This window comes from Poecilia latipinna, unplaced genomic scaffold (assembly GCF_001443285.1).
Source record: "Poecilia latipinna isolate Pla-1442-1.1 unplaced genomic scaffold, P_latipinna-1.0 Scaffold2243, whole genome shotgun sequence".
In the NCBI taxonomy this organism is placed as follows: Eukaryota; Metazoa; Chordata; class Actinopteri; order Cyprinodontiformes; family Poeciliidae; genus Poecilia; species Poecilia latipinna.
Window position 1 is genome coordinate 4,114 of NW_015114859.1, and position 18,999 is coordinate 23,112.

General features: G+C 43.1%; 1 protein-coding gene across 1 annotated transcript in view; it reads right to left on the minus strand.

Moving 5' to 3' along the window:
• Positions 1-1,757: 1,757 nt before the first annotated feature.
• The window catches only part of LOC106936925 (rho GTPase-activating protein 35-like), a 55,973-nt gene continuing 38,731 nt past the window's right edge, over positions 1,758-18,999 (minus strand). Inside the window, exons 2-3 of the mRNA XM_015018184.1 lie at positions 7,675-11,504; positions 1,758-2,009 (exon numbers count right to left, since the gene is read on the minus strand). Coding sequence (XP_014873670.1) covers positions 1,773-2,009; positions 7,675-11,385 — 3,948 coding nt within the window. The 5' untranslated portion in view covers positions 11,386-11,504 and the 3' untranslated portion in view covers positions 1,758-1,772. The remainder of the gene's footprint in view (positions 2,010-7,674; positions 11,505-18,999) is intronic.

The following is an 18,999-nucleotide window of genomic DNA, read 5'->3' on the forward strand; positions in this document are numbered from 1 at the left end:
AGGAGAGGATTAGGAGGAATACTAAAGGTAAAAAGGTGAAGATAAAAGGCAGCGAATACCTGAGAGTGAGCTGCAGACGCGGCTCCGTGAGCGTACAGCGGAGCATGTAAATACCTATTCAACTAGTTTTCCTCCTTTATCCTGCAGTGACTGCTGTGACTGCTTCAGTTAACATCTGAGCAGGGAGAGGCAAAATCAAACACGATGCCTTGTTATCCGGGGCTATGCCCCTATACGCTCCAGCATGCAGGAAAGGAGGCGGCTGCTTTGTGAGACGTTTAATCCACAAACGCACGGACTTTTAATCGGGCCAGAGATTAAACTGTGAAAGCACCGGAATGTCCGTCAGCAACAGGAGCATCGTTTTCACTCAGACGGCAAAATTAAATGCAACTAAAGGTGATAAAAGCACATGTATCAGGCGCGTCGCTTAGGGTGTGTGCAGATGGCGGGAAATTAATTTGCAACTAATGGGAGGGTGGAGCGGGGGTGGTGGTAAGGGTGGGAGCATCCGAAATCGTGATCCAGAGAAGAACCGAGAGATCAGCATCACAGTTCAGCCTCTGGTTTAGGTTAACAGCTGGTGGCAGAGTAAGCTGGCACAGCCGGGGCAGCGTAGCATCGGAGCCGCCTGGCAGAGAGCCTGGCATCTGGGCAGCAGGGTGGAAAAGCTACAAGAGGCTGTCTGTGCACATCTGTGCTCCGAGAGAGGAAAAAAAAAAAAACACAAAAAAACTGGATGTATAGATTGTTGCTGACACCAGACTAATGACCTGTAACCTAAACACTGAAACACAACATTAACCTGAGCATATTGGTCTTTCAGGTCTGACGTTATTTGCTGAATCCATTTGGTTGGCTTAAAAATCGCTGTGATGGGGGAAACGTGGCTCGAGGGTGCTTTATGTGCTTTGAAGGGCAACGTAATTGCATTCAAGGAAAATAAAGTAAGGCGACGTTCCGTCCCGACCGGGTTCTTTTCTGTTCGGCTCCACGATTGATACTATTTTGTTTTTTTGAAAAAAGAAAAAAAAAAGAAAAACGGCGGAAAATGAAAAGAAAATATTCGCAATCTGTATCGTGCAAAATTATTCACACCCCGTCCGTTTATGTGACACAAACCAGCGCGACGGTCAAGCTGGGGGTCAATTGTACTTGTTCAAATTTTTTTTAAAAAGCAAAAATCTGAGAAGGTGTGGCATGCATTTATGTTTGGTTCAGCTTCCTCTGATATTTTTACATACAGTCCATTTCAGGAAGTTGAAAAGAAGAGCCTACTACGTGCGTGTAACAATCTGTGAATGAACCCGCTGGTTCTGCAAGGGCCTCAGAGATTTTAGAGAAGTGAGCAAACAGCGGGTAAACAAACCCGAACTGTTTAAACTATCACCCGAAAGGTGAGACGGGACCACAGCTCAACGTGCTGTGAGGTGGAAAACTAACACTGCACATCACCCCTGAGCACAACGTCCCCACTGTTAGCTGCAGAAAGGATGTCCAGTCAAAGCCCGGACCGAAATACAAGTGAGGACGTGTGACAGGACTACGTGACGTCCGACTGAATCTGAGCCGATTTGCAAAAAAAATAAATGTAAAACTCACATGCTCCTCAGGACTTGTAGCTGTAATTGCATTATTTTATCCATTATTGGATAATTTGCATTAAAAAAAAACATTTCAAGACATTTTATCCTATTCTGAACACATCACGACGGTGCCGAGTTCTGCGTCGGATCATCGCATCCCATCCAAATAAAACCCTTTAGGGGTAATTACAGACTTTTGTACAGATGCGTAACAAGAGACACTGAAAGAAAATGTCTGACTGTGTGACGCATCAAAGTCGGGTCGAGCAGATTCTTACCTGTGGTCTCTATGAAGCGGATGCATTTCTCAATGAAGACGGGGATCGGTCGCTCCACAGTGACCATGGCAGCCAGCGGCATGCCGAAGTAGTTGCTCTCAACAGGTTTGGAGTTGGAGTGCCGGGGCTTGGACCGAGTTTGTTTCTGCCAAAAACAAATAACACAGCTTGCTTGGTGAAATCAGACAGAAAATACAACATTATGTGACACTAACTGTGATTGGGACAACTGGCTAAGGCAAATTTTAGACTTTTTTTTTTTTTTTTTTTTTAAATCCACCATGTAGCACAAAGGCCACGACCTTTATCTTTTTTTTGGAAAGTTACTGCATATTCATGCTTATTGTACAAAAAGGCCAAGCGTGCATGTACACACCCCTCTCTCTCACACATACCTCCTGAAGGCTAAGCCGATAAGAAAATCACACATTCCTATCTGAAGCCCTGACGTTTCCCTCAGTCAGATACACATCGCCGTTATCGCTCTTCATCCTTCTCCTTTTGCCATTTTGAATTCCTCCCTCCGCTGCGTTGCAGCTCTCGTACAATCAAACTGTTATTCAGCGGTTAATTACTTTTCGGCCTCCTTTATTTTCCTGTAAAGAGCCCTCTTACGCGCTCCCGCAACACTTTCTGCCTGTTCCCTCAAACAGCCGAGGGCAACAGCAGTAATTGTGCAGAGCTTTAATGGCGATCAGTGGGAATATTTTCAAGGCCGCCCCTCCCAGCCCCCCTCACACACAACCCCTGAGGCCTGGATCTGCAGTAACTCTGTCAACAGCCCCAGAGGCACTGCCCTGGCAGGCTGTGGGGGAGATGGTGGGGTGAAGCAGAGGTGCATGGTTGGCTGGACACACAGATTGTGGTTGCAGTGCAGCACTACGACTAGACGGACAGACGGCAGGAAAAGAGCTGGAGTAGAGCTCATTAGAGAGAAGAAGCACCAATGTGCCCTCTGCTCCAGATACCGGCCTCACTTCACTCCGCCAAACATTTTTGATCACATTTATGGACACATTTACTCTCACAGCAGTGCTCAAGCAGAGGGAGAAGTCATTACAGCTTGTATTCCCACAACCGGCAGGACCGAAAACCAACACAAGTGAAATTTGTTTGTTTTTTTTGTGTAAAAATCTTTTTTTTTTAACATTTGGAGACGACTTGCACAGCTCAGGATTTTAAAAAGCGATCTCTACAGTTTGTCTCACCGGCTCGTTGAAAACGTAACCGTGTTCGTATCAGAGTTTCTATGTGAAACTCATTTTCATTTTGGGCCAAGTCGAGATTATGAAGGTCCTCAAAAGGGGGGCCGCTTGTGGCAGAATGCATTTATAAAACCAGTAAACAAACCATTAAAATATGAATAAATAGCTGTCTCTGCACTCAATGAGAGCTTCTGAAAGTCGAACAGCTTTTCGTACTGATGTAATTTGGCAGCAAACAGATGAAGACTGCTGTGATTTTCTTGATAAAACATTATTTAAGCATACAGCTATTACCTTGAAGGTTCTCTTTATGTGTTTATTTTGAGTCTAGAGGGCCATGTAGAAAGTAATGGAGGGCCGGATTTGGCCCTCGGGCTTCAAGTTTGACATGTGGTGTAAAAAAAAAAAAAAAAAAAGAGTATTATGAAATAATTGACAGATTTTGAATTTAGCCATAATTTGTTTAAAGTTTAATTCTGTTGATTAAATGATTTATTCAAGTTAATGGTTGTTTAGTCATAAACGGATTAATGACTAAACTAAAATGAGGAATACTCATGGTTAAACAACAACCTTGAGTATTCCTTCCTCTATTCTAGATTTTAATCTTTCTATTATTTCATGACTGAAAATAAATGAAGGAGGAAAAAAAAGACGACAGTTTTTCATTGGAGCTGAAGCATCTGTGTGGACGTCTATCCGTTTCAAGCGGGGCAGTGCGCTTTAAAGAACTTGGCAGTAGGATGTCGTGAATAAGCTCCTGAGGGAAGGTTAAAAATGGCCTTAAACATGCTCCGTAATCTTGTGGAAAACCTTCCCAATAGAGCTCAAGCTGTGATAGCCGCCGAGGATTGTGTGACATTTTATTAAGCCCTTCGGATTAAGAGCGGGATGTCACTCAAGTTCTTATGTGTGTGAAGGATGACAAGCCAATACGTTTGCCACTGTAGTCTAAGAATTTTTTTTTTTTTTTTTTAAAGGTAGGCTGAAGGCAGATTTAAAATTTCTTAGCTCTCCTTTACCGTCGCCACATCAGGTCACCAGATTACTAACATCTAGCCCTAAAAATGTCTTTGCATGTCATTCGCCGCCTGCTATCTGTCCCTCCAACCGGTCCGATCTGTCCAAACACTCCTGATATCTGCATTCACATTCTGCAGTCAAATGTAAACGCGGAACTAATGTGATAAAGAAGTAAAGAGTGCATATATTTACACAGGAGAATAACTAGGCAGAGATGTGCCGGGTTCAGTTTGGCAGCATCTAATTTATTTCACTTCCATCACAGTAACTGTGTTGCCGTCTCATTTTAGCAGACCGTCTCTGTAACCCACACGCTTCTTCTTCTCTCTTACTCTTGCTGGGCTTGTCTTCTCCCCCTGCAGTTTTGCCTTCTGGCCACTCCTTTCTGCTGCTAACTGAGACAGGATACGTCTCCAGCTCTAAGAAGCCAAAGCAGCCCTTGAACACAACCAAAACGAAACAAATCACATCCTTATAGAGACATCACGGGGAGAGCTTGCGCACACGCACACCGTAGGACATCAAAACACGACTCGCTTCTGGAGTTGACATGAATTTGTTTCCCCGTTTCCGCAATATCTTGAACTCTTTTTTTCTTATTTTTCTTTTTTGTTGTTGTTGCTTGAATGAAGACACCAGATGAACTAGGTGTCTGAAGAATTTCAAACATTCCTCTCGCTGCCTGAGGAGATTTCAACAAAAAGCTGCAGGACAGAGATAGAGAGAGAAAGAGAGAGAGAGAGAGAGAGAGAGAGACAGAGAGAGAGAGGAAATCTTTCCTGTGTCTCAGTGAGGGAGGGAGATCAGGGTGGACAGACTTGGTCAATGCCTGAAGTTTTTTTTTTTTTTTTTTTAAATGAGCTCAAACTCCTTTTGAATATTTGTTTTAACTCGTCATGAGTCAGAGTGGTAGACAGTAACCTAAAGCTCCACCCAGGAAAGTGTTTATGCTGCAGCACAGGAACCCAAATCTTTATCTTGAGAATAACTGTCAAAAAAAATAATAAACAAAAACATCTAGCTTTAGTTTAACTGGAACAAAAATGGGGACAGGACTTTTTACACAAGCCTGCACAAACTGCTGCAGCACGTCTTCCTGAATAAGAAAAATGAACTCAATAAAATGTAATCTGAAAGGGATTTCGAGCTGCAGCAGACTGTAAATGGCCGAGACAGCTGCTTATAAAATAGGTGAAGAAATTTAATCCTTTGTTGTAACCATAATAAATCCATAATAGCTTGTAATGTGGCCATCAAGTTCCCAGACCAGCTGCATGCCACAAATCAGAGGCACTTAAAAGAATAACAAGGATGACACAGACCCGCACTCCACTGGCTGCGGCTTTCTCGGGGATTTCTCTGCGCATGTTGGATGTTTTCTAACGTCCAACGTGACAATTTGCATAAGACGCAGATTGCAAGCCCAGATGTCTTCTCGTGACTGAGTTGTTCGTACTTTTTCCTGACAGACATATGGCCTCGAGCGCTGCAGAATGTAGTCCGGGCGGCTGAATAATGCGAGACGACAACCTCCGTGCAGGTACATCCCAGCTGAGTGTCTAAAAACATTCATCATCCGCCTCCTTCTCCACCCTCCTGACAGCCATGGCAATTATCACAGATATACAAGCGCAACATGCACAGCTGCAACTCCTGCTTCAGCTGGCACTTCAGCGCCGCACCATGTGCGCGAATGAGCAGCATACCAGGGCCAATCAGCCTGGTGTAAGAGGTCAAAAGTGTCAAGGGTGGGAAGGGAACAGGACGCGGTGTGACAGGGAGACACCCGTCTTTAAAAATAAAAGAAAAAAATAAGCTGTGAAGACAAGCGAAGCAAAAAGGAGGCGTGAAATGAACAGACAATCAGAATGATGAGAACGTGAGAAGCAGAATGTATGAATCAGCGAGATGCAAAGACAAACAAACAGAGCAGCAAATAATGAAAGGAAGGAAGTAAAAAAGCCAAACTGTCGCCGGGACGAATCATGAGTCTTTAAAGAAAGCTGACAGGCTTTGGCATAGACTACACTGCGGTGACAACAAAAAGTGAACAGTAAGCAGTGATGCCTTAGCTAAGAAAATAGCACTGGTGTCCATCACAGCCTTTTATTTGATGGCAACTTTGTGAAAAAAAGTAACTGTGGAATTTAGCAAATTATGCAACAGAGAGCGCCATTATATTCTGGTCCTATTAAGATGAAACTAACTTTATTTGTCAGTGGCAACCCAAGTAATCCATGCCTGGAAATGTAATAAAATAAGTCCAGAAATTACGTGTGATAAAGTGGAATGATATAGGAAATGGGGACTGAACAAGTGAAGAAAATAACCTGCGAAAAGCACAGAAAGCCAAGAAAATAAGTGGAATCTGGCAATGTTTAGGAAGCAATCCTGTGCAAAAATAATATCAGTGGGTTTAGTCACTTATTACCAACGTACTGCAAAAGAATCAACTTATAAAGCTTATAATCAACATTCAACTGGCATCGGAGAAATAATACAAAGCTACTAGAATAGAAAACTGGACTTGAATATAAATGAAAATCTATGGAAACCTCTGAAGATCAAAGAGCATGGATGAAACCCCAGGAATGAATCTGAGTGGTGTTTAAAGTCACACCTGAGCAATGCATGTTTTTCTGTCTGCAAGAGAAATTTAGAAGCTCTTACTTTGATAAGATACTTCAACTTTAGTGAATGTGTTCAAAGTAATTACACATCATTTCACACAGCTTTATTTAAGGACTTATTTGAGCTGATTTATTTGTGTGTGAACTATTTGGGTTGTTACCCACATCTAGAGTGAGATTCATGCCAAGAGGCACATTGGGAAAATAAATAGTGAAAATATTAACATTACTTTTCCCACTAGAAAGGTTTTAATTTTGGGAATAAAAAAAAAAAAAAAGAAGCCTTCCTTGCTGAGATTTTATTCTCACTTTTCATGTGATTTCATGATTATTATTATTTTTTTTTATCATGGAGAAGAGCTGACAGTAAGCATTGGACACATATGCACAAAACAAACCAAATGGGGCTCTGTTCCCAATCGTTAAGACATTTTGGATTCTGGTATGAAGCCGTATTCTGTCAGATTTCTTTCCCACTGATGATCTGGCTAGTTTAGGGGACTCCCACTGAGTGGTCAAGAAACGAATATGGCGTGCAGGCATGCTTTCAGAAGTCCCTACAGCATGACATGTTTGCTCTGGGGTCAGTTTTAAAACAGCAGAGAGATGTTTCTAAACCCTGCTTTTTCTTAACTTCAGTAACAAACAATTATCCACCAGAGCAAACAGTACTGGGTCTTAGCCAAAAAATAATTACGAAGGGGTGATTTTCTGCTTTCCTGTGTACATGAGGAAAGCAAATGTTTATACTTTCCAAATTATCTACTCTAAATTTAACCACAGCATAAGATTGATAGGTCTGCTTATAATTAATGTTGTACCAGGTTGCTCAAAGATGAGAAATCTTTTTCTTAAAACGTTTTTAAATTTACTGGGATAATGAATGCACTTCCCATTGGTTGGATATATAATTACTTCTACTCATACAACACTTGGTGGCACAGTTACTAACCTTGGTATTTCTGCGGAGACCCCGGAGAATCTTTATTGTTTTGTGATCATCGCTCTCATCTATGGAGTTGTCCTTCTGAGGTCCTCCATCGTCCTGGCTTGTCTTTGGCGGACCACCCGTCTCATCATCGCTGCCAAGAGAGAAGCTTGTCCTAAAACTGCTGAATTTTCCAAGCCGTTGGGACCTGTCTCTGTAAAGCTTAGGCTTTTCACCAAAAACGGATAGCTTCCTCCTGCGCTCCAGTGAGCTGCTGTCAGCTTCGCTGTCAGATCCGTTGCCCGCAGCACTTCCATTGGTGTGACCCTTGTTGGCGTTGCGGATGGTGACAATCTTGCCCTGTGTGCTGTCGATGGGGACAGAGTAAATATTCTCCTCTTCAGTAGGTCGAGGTTTGCACACAGCATCCATAGGCTCTGCGTAGTCCGAGGGGTCGTAGCCTCCGTCGCTCCCTGGAGCCCAGGTGACAGTTTGGGGCAAGACGGGTCTGTTAGAGGTGCCTTGCTGATCACCGTAGGGTCCTTTACGCACAGGCTTGGGCTTCACTTGTGGAGGCACCTTGTTATTTAGCTTGCTTTCAAATGTACCAATATCAGAAATGACAGAAAATCTATCACTCGATTCCAGGTCTGGCAGCTTGAAACTTCCCAGGTGGGAACTTAGACTACCACCCTCCCTAAGTGTAGGGTAAGGTGGCGATGGGTCAATATCATCCTCTGAGTCAACATGGATGTGAACTGGACTGGGGGACCCGCAGCTCTCATTGGTACATGCCTCGGCTATATTATCGTACATGTGTGCGGCCTCAACAACAGTGCGCTTCTCCATCACCTCCTGTAAGAAGGAGTGGAAAAGGTCTATCTTATGAAGTCCTCCCACTACCCCACCATGTCCGCATATTACTGTGCTAAATCTGGCACTGATTTCATGGGCTAGATCCTCTCCCTGACAGATTTGCTCCTTAGCTGAATCAGAGTCTGACAACTCCATCTGACTCTCCCCTACTGCTAGCAACTGGACAGGCACAATGTCCTGGACCTCACAAAGGAAAGCACACATCGTCTCCATGGAGGCTTTACGGCGGGCAGAGTAAACTGCAATGTAGCCGTGGACCAGGCCTGTCTTTCGGAGGGAAAACGAGGAGTGGAAAGAGAGCAAAGACAGTTCAACGTTCTGTCTGTGACCCCCAATGACAAGATCCAAGAGAACGGACGTGCCGCTGCTGTGGCTTGATGTAGGACGACAATGCTGGGGCAAAAGGAAAGGTGCCAGTAGTTGATCTAAATCATATGTGTCCCCACACATCAGGCACATAACTATTCGGAGGTCTGCCTCATTGCCTTGCTGAGACTGAGAGTCTCTGTAAGCAGAGGATAAAGGAGGTAATGTAGGGGAGCCGGTCCCAATGTTTCTCCGAGTTTCTAAGAGGCCTCTCAGCATCTGGTTAAGCTGTTTCTCACTGACATTGCGGCCATAACCCTTACCTGGGGAGGCTGGGTCTAGGTAGGTGCATTGAAGCTTTGCAGCTACCTGCTGCCCTTGTTGTATTAGAGTCTGAGCCGTTTCTCCTCCGATATCCCCAATGGAACCAACACCACGCTTAGTGACCAGAAGTAGGGACAGTGGGAGTTGAGCTAAGCTGTTTTCCCTTTCTCTTCTGCCTATGGTTGACTCTCTAAGCTTTTCTAAACTCTCAACAACGTACGAGAGGGATTCCTTTGAATTGTACAAACAAAGGCATCCGTGTGGTGTGAAGGTAGGTGTGTGGAATGAGTTAACGGGCAGACGTACATTGCCTTCTATAGGGCGAAGGGTTAACTCGTATATCTTGCCATCTACTACATATCTGTCATCACTAGTACATAATGCCCTGATCTCGTTAGCCATTTCTCTGGCTAGTCCGTCTTTCCCTAGGATGACCAGATTTATCCGTTCAGCCCTTCCACCTTCCAGTCTAGCGCTGTCTGATGACGCATATCTGGTAGGAAATCTGGAAGCCAGTATCTGCTCAATTTTACTGTCAACACAGTGGGGGCTGTTGGGGCAAGTGTCCTTTGTAGGATGGTAAACAAAGTGTATGTGTTTCAGTACTAGAGCATCCCTTTCTGCCTGTAGCTTTTGTAGTGCTTTGAATCGCTGCTCCTCGCCCAGCACCTCCTGAATGGCTCCCATTTTCTCTTTACTTGGTTTTGCATCCACTTCTAACTCATAAAATAGCTCAGAGTATTCAAGAAGCAGTTCCTGAAAGTCTTCTTTGGCCCGGTCAATGATTTCCTTCTGATGTTTGTTGTAGATGTCTAAATATTCAGCCTCATCCAGCCACTGGTAGAAATCCTCATTCATGATGAAACTCCGAGCCTCTTCCCACGGTTTCCCTGGTGTGATGAAAGGAGAAACACTTAGCTTTTCTTTGAACTCCCATCTCATCTCGGCCCGTTTGCGCTCCTTCCTTAACTGATCCAAGTGGGTTTCATAAATGGTTTCAGCTGCAGGGGTTTCCAGCAGGTCCTGGGGGATTCGATCGTCATCCATTTTATCGATGTGCGGTGTCGTCTCCCAAGGTGTGTCATCCAAAACTACAAACCACTGAGAGAAATCTCTCTTTGTCTCCAAGACCTTCTGAACTCCAGACCAACTCAAGTGGTCTATCTCATCCAACTCTGGTATTAGCACAGACAGGGCCTGTGGTAGAGTATTTAGATAGGCCTTCCTGCGTTTCTCTATGTGCTCTTGTTTTAGTCTGTGAACATGCTGTTGGAAAAGCTTCTTGGCCTTCGGCGTTCCCTCAAGGAAAACATATTCCTTGTACTCAGGAGCTGTCTGCATGCGACGACTGACGACGGGCCATGTTTCGTTGTGGTTGTTCGCAATTCGGGTAACCAGCCACTCATATCGGTCTTTTGCTAAGGCGATCTGTTGGCTCTGCTGTTTCAGAGCCTCAAAATATGGTATAATCTTGGGCTTTCCCCTGCTCTTATCTATGAGCTGAACCAGAGTAAGGAATGCCAGGTCAACATTGACATTAGAGCGGGCTGAAGTTTCAACCACCTGTAGGTTCTTCTTGGCAAGGGCAAAAGCATGAGAGTCTTTAATGTAGCGTTCAACTCCTTCATCACATTTGGTGAGAGCCAGTACCACTGGCTTCTTCGTTTTGGCTAGTTGATTATACAGATTGCCAACGAACTTCATCTGATCCTCAAAGCTACGGTTCATACCCCTGCTGACATCAACACTGAGTAAGAAGCCGTCCACAATGAGCTTGCCTTCAGGCATTTGCTTTTGCTCAAAGTCCTGCTCTAGGCCCAACTGATCTGTGCAAAAGTACATCAGCTTTTCAGCTGAAGCCAGCTTAGTGGAAGCTGCCCTCTTGATGTAAGGCTGGAGTGCCGTGCTACGGTGTGGCTGGAATGTCTGGTCATCAATAAACTCTGTCTGCTCCACCACATTCATGCGGCACTCTTGCCCCTCTTCTATTGTCCTACCAGCTTCTCCCCAGTATAGAAAGTGGTCGTTATTCACCACACGGCCTCCAAAGTCACTGGTGCTCAAAACGGAGGTGTGATCCAGGTCGAAGTCATCCGCACTCGGCCGAACAAAGCGGTTGCACAGGCAGGACTTGCCCACGCCACACTGGCCTTTTTCCTTTTCTGTGCCAGACAACCCCACCACGACCAGGTTGTAGATGGGAGCCCGGGCATCTTGTTTTTTAGCCATTATTATCGTTGGCAGAAGCTCATCCTGCCATGCTGGCTGCAAGCTTTAGGGAGAGGAGGGGGCTGCCAGGGAAGCAGGGTTTCCATGCAAAATGGAGCTCAGTGAACTCTGGTCATGATCTGCAAGATATGAAGAAAGACAAAAGAAATACAGAAACTTAGTCTCCATAAAGCAAAAATCAAGAACATTCATTATTGGCAATCCAGTGTGTGTCTCGTTTAAATTCCCATTATGTGCCTAAATTCTGATATTAATGTTTAATCTCTGATCCTATTTTCTCTGTGAATGTTTCCTGAAAAGATTGAGGTCAGTGGCAAAGCTGGTGGAATGCAGCACGTTACTTTGCCAAGCTTTAGTTCAGTGAAAGACACTTTCCCACCAGTTTTTTTTTAAACTCCACTGACTGGAGGGCTTTCTCAAAAGCCTGGCTGAAAAAAGTGTCACAATATAAACATTTTATATCGGTCGATATCAAAAATGATCGATTCAGAGTTTGCTTTAAGTATCTAAAATACTACCAAATTGGTGATGTGAACTTTTCTGTTTTATCCACAACTTCATCCTGAACTGTTCAACTCTTTTTCTCCTTTCGCTCCAACCCCCTCTTTTTTTATTCTTAAGCAGTTTTGGGTGAACAGTGGTGAAACATACCGAGTCATACTGTTGCGTATTCTGTGAATTGTGCAGACCCCGTTTGCGCTGACCTGCAGACAGTTGAAGTTTTATAGTACTTGCCTACATTTCTCCTGACAAATTCCTACAATTCGAATGGATACTAGGAAGTTGATGAGCTAGTTGTGTTTGTGTGAATGAGTATAGCATAGTATAAGGTGAATGAGTAAATGTATGTACGGTTTAGTGCTCTTGCAGCAGACAGACATGAATGTGCACAAAGGCCCCTACACACTTGTGGAAATGGGCAAACTAAGCTGCCTGCATCCCAAAATGAAAGACACACACACGCACACACACACGCGCACACACACGCACGCACGCATGCGCGCACGCTCGCACGCACGCATGCGCGCACAAGCAGATGAAAGCAGATAAGTGTTCCACTGCTAAAGTTACTAATTGGCCAACTAGGGAGAGCCATCTGCATTTTAAAAGACAGCATTGCCTATCGGTTCGCATGTCTTCATCAAAAACATGTTTTCCCATGTTTCTCATCCAATAGATCAGAGCTGACTAACATATTTATCTCAATTTGAGTAAGTAAACTGATGTATGGCAAGCAAGAAAAGGCATACATTAGCAGGACTGTACACAGAGGCCTGATGGGAGGGAACGCTGAGGAAAATTTATTATAGATCATATCTAAAAAGAAATTAAGCGTTAAGGTTCAGGGATTAAGTTAATTGACAGACTCTCCATTAAGGGACAATTAAAACTTTTCCTTAGCTGTAAGGCAGCCATGAAACCCCAGCAATCAACGCAACATGAAAACTAACATTACTTATAAAAGGCAACACAGATAAAAAAAAAAAAAAAACCTAAATGTTCTTACTGCTAGTCAAACAGTAAGAACATTGTGAATGTGCAAAGATGAACTTCAAAATCCAACACATCCAATGCAGATGGGAAAACAATGAAAGTAACCGAAGCAAGAAATGCTCTACAGGAGGAGATCAAACAGCGAGAGACTTACTGTAACTCGCCAGCTGAACAATCTGTATATTCCTTTTTTGAATCTCATTTGAACAGGTGCTTATCAAGGTTCAAAGCTGGAAGTTTTCTTTTTAGAGCACTCCATCCCCTGCTCTTTATTCGTTTCCGTCCCAAGCGTGAAATAACATCACAGAATCCAGCGCTGGCATCAGCAGCTTAAAAGTGCACCTGTGTCCTGACCCAGACTTGTTCACATTACAAAGCAGATGGCCTCGACACAACTTATACTAAAGAAAAACATGAATATGAACATGGTCCACCATCTTAACAGGGCATGAATTTGGCCTGCTAATATTGTCCAGTCTCTTATCTTGATTGGACAATATTTGCCAAATCGACAAAGCAAACATTCTCTAGATCAAGAATTTTCCATCAAACTTAGTCCTGGATCATTTTCATGCTTTAACTCTCAGATTAAACTTTCGTTGTTGTTGTTGTTGGATTTGGGTGTAATCGCTGACAGCTTGGAAATTAAAATCTTTTCTTCTCTCTTTTGACCAAAACGGAAACTATAAGGAATTATTAAACCCACCTTCACAAAAACCACAGCTCCACCTGACAAAAAGCCACCCCAGATTGTAGCATTACCCCCAACATGTGGGTAAAGAATGGTGATGATAATCTTGTAAATTTTATTTGTGTTTTATCTGGATATTTCACAGTGTCCCCGTCTCCCTTTTTGGGATGTTTTGTGCGTTGGAAACCTACTAACTAATGCAACAGTATGGAGAATATAAGCAGTAATTCCCTCAGTGATACCTTCAGCCTCTCTGCAGCCTTGAGGTTTTAGTCACATCTTTTCATTAAGTTTGGAAAAATTGATAATTTTTGTGAAGTCAGTCGTCCCGTATCTGCTATTTTTTTTGCTGTCCTCACTGTTCTGTGGCAATATTGTGGATTTTTTTGTACCTTCTATTGACTGGAAACTGAACTTCATTGCATTTTACTCAGACTCACCAACTGACGGAAGATGTGCAAAGAGTTTCCACAAAGTGTTAGTTTCAGAAATACGCATTCATGAAAATTAAAGCAGATTATAACAGCTTTTCTTCACGCGTTTGTTTATTTTCCCTTGAACGACACACAACATGGACAAGGTTGTGTTAGGTTAATGTATAGGTTGTGCTTTCACCTTGCTGTGAGACTCTTCCTCATTAAAACATTGCCCAGCACTCTAACCAACTGCTTCTCTAGCCTAACTACCCTGCTAGCAAGAAAATGTTTGGAGTACGTCCGTGAACGTCGTCTGAAAGTCGAACGTCGAATGTTCGGACCATATACATATATGCATTTCCTTCCCGGTTTACGCCAAGGAAAGTTATCAACAGGCAGCCTTCAGGACAGAATTCAATCATAAGTGATGTGAGGACTCAATGGTTTAGAAAACATCAGCGACAAATAATAAAAGGATATGAAATGCCTCATTAAATGCCACAGGGGAGCTAAATGGATGGAATCAGAGAATATAAAAGGACACGACGGCTGTATTAGATGGCTTTATTCATTCTAGCCACTGGAAGTCTGAGTGCAGCATTTCACAGACTAATTCGTCTGGGAAAAACATTCTCCTCCTCATAAAAATGACACAGAATGTGCTTAGCTAATGCAGCAGTCCTGTCACATCCAGGCAAACTGTCTCACAGTTCGCTCTGAAGTCTGGTGTCTGGCACGGATGTGCAGCCACATACCGGTGTCTTCAGGCCATGGAGTGTAGAGGAGAGGAGGCAGGGATAGATTGGGACTCCAAGTCTGCCTCTGACTATGAAACATGTCAGAGGCAAGCACAAAAGGAGAAAGAGAGACGGGGAGGGGGAAGAGGAAGAACTGCAGGAAAGAGAGGAAGGCACTGGTAAAGTCAACACAGGGTGGGGAAGTCAGGGCAAACACCGAGAGGATGGGGGTACGGAGAAGAATGGATACGGAGGAAAGGGAGAGAGGTCGGTGGTTTGGGTCAGGCGAGCTGCGTACTGGAGTTCCCCTGAGGGAAGATGGGCAGGGAGTGGCGAAGCGCTCGATGAGTTCGCATCAGCCAGCATTTGTCGAACGGTGAACGTTATACTACAGGCAAAAACGCCCCACCTGATTTCAGTCTAGCCTTTCCCCTACCGCGGTTTTACAAAACAGTCTGTTTCAAACGGGTAAATCGCAGTCTGAGCCCATCATCGAAGCCCCTTTCTAGGTCATTGGCTTTCTCAAGGATAAGAGTAGCCAAGGAAGACAGAATGCATCTGTGGGGTGTTTGAGTGAAGCCTGGAGCCAACGCTTGGGTGGCAGGGTGTGAAGTTCATCATTACACGTGCTACAAAGGGCCGTCAGGAGAGAACGGGCAGCCGTCGTGGGGTAGCTGAATTCCTTTTATTACAGAGTCTTAAGAGTTAGCGAAGGCGCGTTGCACAGAAGGTTGACGTCAGGGGCAGGCTTGATTTTGAGCTTTTATTGTGTTGCTCTGACAGCGGACTGGATGAGAGAGTCATGATATCAAAGGAAAAGAAAACCCAAGTTAAGCATAGTGGTTCAAAAGGAAGCTAGTAGTGTCTTAAATAACTTAAACACAGGTCAGTGTATTAAAAATAGGACTGAGGCCATCGGTTTGGACAGTCATCCATTGCTAGAAGTCATACTTAGACATATTTATAATGTTATGCCTCTGAAAATAATCCTTGCAAAAGTAACAGAAATTTTACATAAATGTGAATTCTGTCAAGTCTCTTTTGAACGCAGCACTGCAATTCTATCCCGGCTTTTTACCAGCCCTGAACGCATCATCCCATGCAGGATGAAAGTCTCAAAAGGTGAAAGCACGAGCAGGATGATCCGTCCGCAGTTTGCGATTCGTGCACGCGTAGTGCATTACTGCTTCTGCCGCTTGAAAAGCATACATTTGAGATTCTGCTTACATGTATGTGAGCAGAATCTCGGAGATACGTTTTTATACGTTGTTTTATGCACGTTTGTGAATTGTGTTGTACACATGCAGATCTTGTCGAACGCTTTGTGAATCTTTTCGAGAGTAATTTAGCTCCATAGACAAGAGTTTTTCTGCACCCTTTATACCAGAAAAGAGTCTTATTTTGTCGCAACAATTTTTGTACAAAAACAAAAGGTCCCGGTAGGAATCCAGAGTATTAATGATGTCGGCATAGGAAGAAAATCTCCCTTTATTCCCAGTGAGGTACAAGAGTGACCAACCCTCTTTGTTTGTGTTAAAAAATAATAATCACCTCCCCCACTGCATGACGCAAGTCCTTAGTCAATTGTACATCCATTCTGCTCCCCCTTATTATTTTTCAAACATTATCCTCATCATATGGATTTCCCATCCCCATGTTTAAGCTTTCCCCCCGCCCCGCTCCATTCTTACTCATCTCTACTTGCATGCCCCTTTTCCCCCCCTTCTCTCTGGAGACTTGCAGTCCATTAGTAAGACACGAGGGTCCTAAGCGAGGCATTGGGGCTCTGGCTGGGTGGGGGTTGTTTTTTTCTTCTTTTTTAAAAAAAAAACTGATTCCACTTCCTGCTCAGACTGTGATCTCCCACTGGACGAGCAGATGAACAGAAAAATAAAGAGGGGATGAAAAACACAACTTGGACTCTCAGAAAAGAGCGAAGACATGTTGGTTACACAGAAACGACTTGCAGCAGTCCTCTGCGGAGGAGCACAGTCCCTTCAGTTATTTATCTTTTCCGCAAATGCCGCACATCTACAACGCCACTCACCAAACAGGAAACACAAATTTCCTCCCCCATTTCCATTTCTTGTAAAAACTCATCAGGAGAAGAAAAATAAACACTAAAAAAAATCAAACGGCTGCTAACGCATTTCGCATGTGGCCGGGCAAACGAAATAAAGCAAGCAAACCACACGAGCATGTCACACCGTGACATTTTTATACCGAAATGTGACCACAGAACTCCAGGGAAGCCAAAATCACATGGCTTTCCTAGACTAGTTATCAATATCAGAGGAGTCCTGAGGTTTTTAAAGAATAATGGCTTTAAAAAAAAAAACACACAAACACAAACACCCTGTAATCATTTCTGCAGTTTAGGCATTTTCATGAGAAGCCAGAGAAAGTGCTACAGGGAGTTTTCTTTTCTAGTTACATGCAGCATAAAGTAATATATCACTTTCCCTTCCCCCACTTGTTGCTGAGCACTGCCAGCCTGCTGGCTGGAAGAGGACTGCTTTATTTTTCCATGCACATGTTGCCTCTACCTGAGATATTAGTCTGAATAATTTCATAGATAATATCAGTTTGTGCTACTATATAAAGATCAGAGACAAAAGGTGCTATATGTTGCACAAAGCATTTCAAATGTACTGTAATTGAGCAGCTTTTTTAAAAAAAATATATTACAATAACAAGAAAGTATGCCTTATTACAATAAGTAGTGGCTTGTATTATTTTAGCAGCAGTAAGAATAAATGTTGGTCCTCTTAGAAATAAACATACATCTTAGTTTGTGTTTTATATTTCTGTGTAAATAAGGTAATGCAACATCATGTAACTTTGTCATTATTGTGGGTATAGACGCTTGTCTAACCACAATGTTCGAAATGAAAGTAAACTGATGCAGAAGTACATAAAATGAAAAAAGTAATGCACAAAATCAGTAAAAATATTCTAATCTCCAATCAACCTGTTATCCTATTTTCTATTGAGCTGCTTACTGTGATTATAGACAGGCTGTAGATTAGTTGATGCTATTTACATCTTTCCACTTGGAGAGTCAGAAGTGCATTTGAGGCGATAACATGATGAGAAAGCAATGGGAAGAAATGCTCACCAAAAAAAAAAAAAAATCGCTATGGCTACCGATTTGTGGTGCAAATTTGCAATACTGATGTGAACAAGAATCCTTTCCACAGAAACAAACAACTCCAAATGTTGACTTTCTCTCTTGCACCCGTTTCATACATACTTTTTTTTTGCAATCTGTTAGAAGTTATTCTGCTATCGTTCTCCAGACTTATACATTGTGACAATGAGACATTTCTGATGCTTTAGAATCTCTCTGTGACTTTTGCCGTTAGATGCAACCGAGAAAATGTCAAGGAACGTCTACTGGAACAGCTGAACAAGGCAATTTAACAGGGGAACGCAGACTTTTTATATCCACTGTGGCTTTAAGTCAGCACAGTGATCTAGCGCTGCACCATACCCCCAGCTACATGTCCAGTTTCCTTTGACAAGGTCTGCAGATTCAAAGGCTCAGCACCCCCAACCAACAAGAGAAGTCTAGGAATAGAGAGCAAGGAAAAATACAGGATAGCAGCACAAAAAAATACAAGAAGGTCAGCAAGAAATAAACTCACACCGAAATAGCAAGATATAAAACCGACATTGCAGATAAAACTGTATTCATAATCCTATCCGTATTTCACAAAGACTAAAACTGAAACATAAAATATAAAAAAAATGAGAAAAGGGCAAAGTTTAAGTTGAATAATAAAGCTATTCTGAGAGAAAGAATAGACTTTGTGGAGAGCTCAAGCAGCGAAAAAACAACAAAATACAGCAGAACACGTTTCTGACAGCACTGTTCAATATCACGTGCTAGAAATATAAAATATAAGCGCATTATATATTCCAAACTACTGCTAAAAAAAAAAAAAGAAAAATCCATATTGAAATCAGGTACCAACACATGACTGAGGTGCACAAGCATTCATGTTTGTGGCAGCTTCTTGTTTAAAGGCCATTTCTCCCCAATCTGACAGGAAGTCAAGTGAAACTGACTGGATCTCTGCAAACTGCGACAGAAGCACACAAATTTTGACAGCTGGAAGTATTTTTCAATTTTTCCTCTTTTATGCCAGCTCGATTTGCAGACTTACCACAGAGACGACAAAAATCTGACCTAAAGACGGGGAGTTTTCGGTAGCAACCTTCACCATCTGTGAAGATATAGTGCTGTACATGGAAACACTTGTTCCGGCTTTAC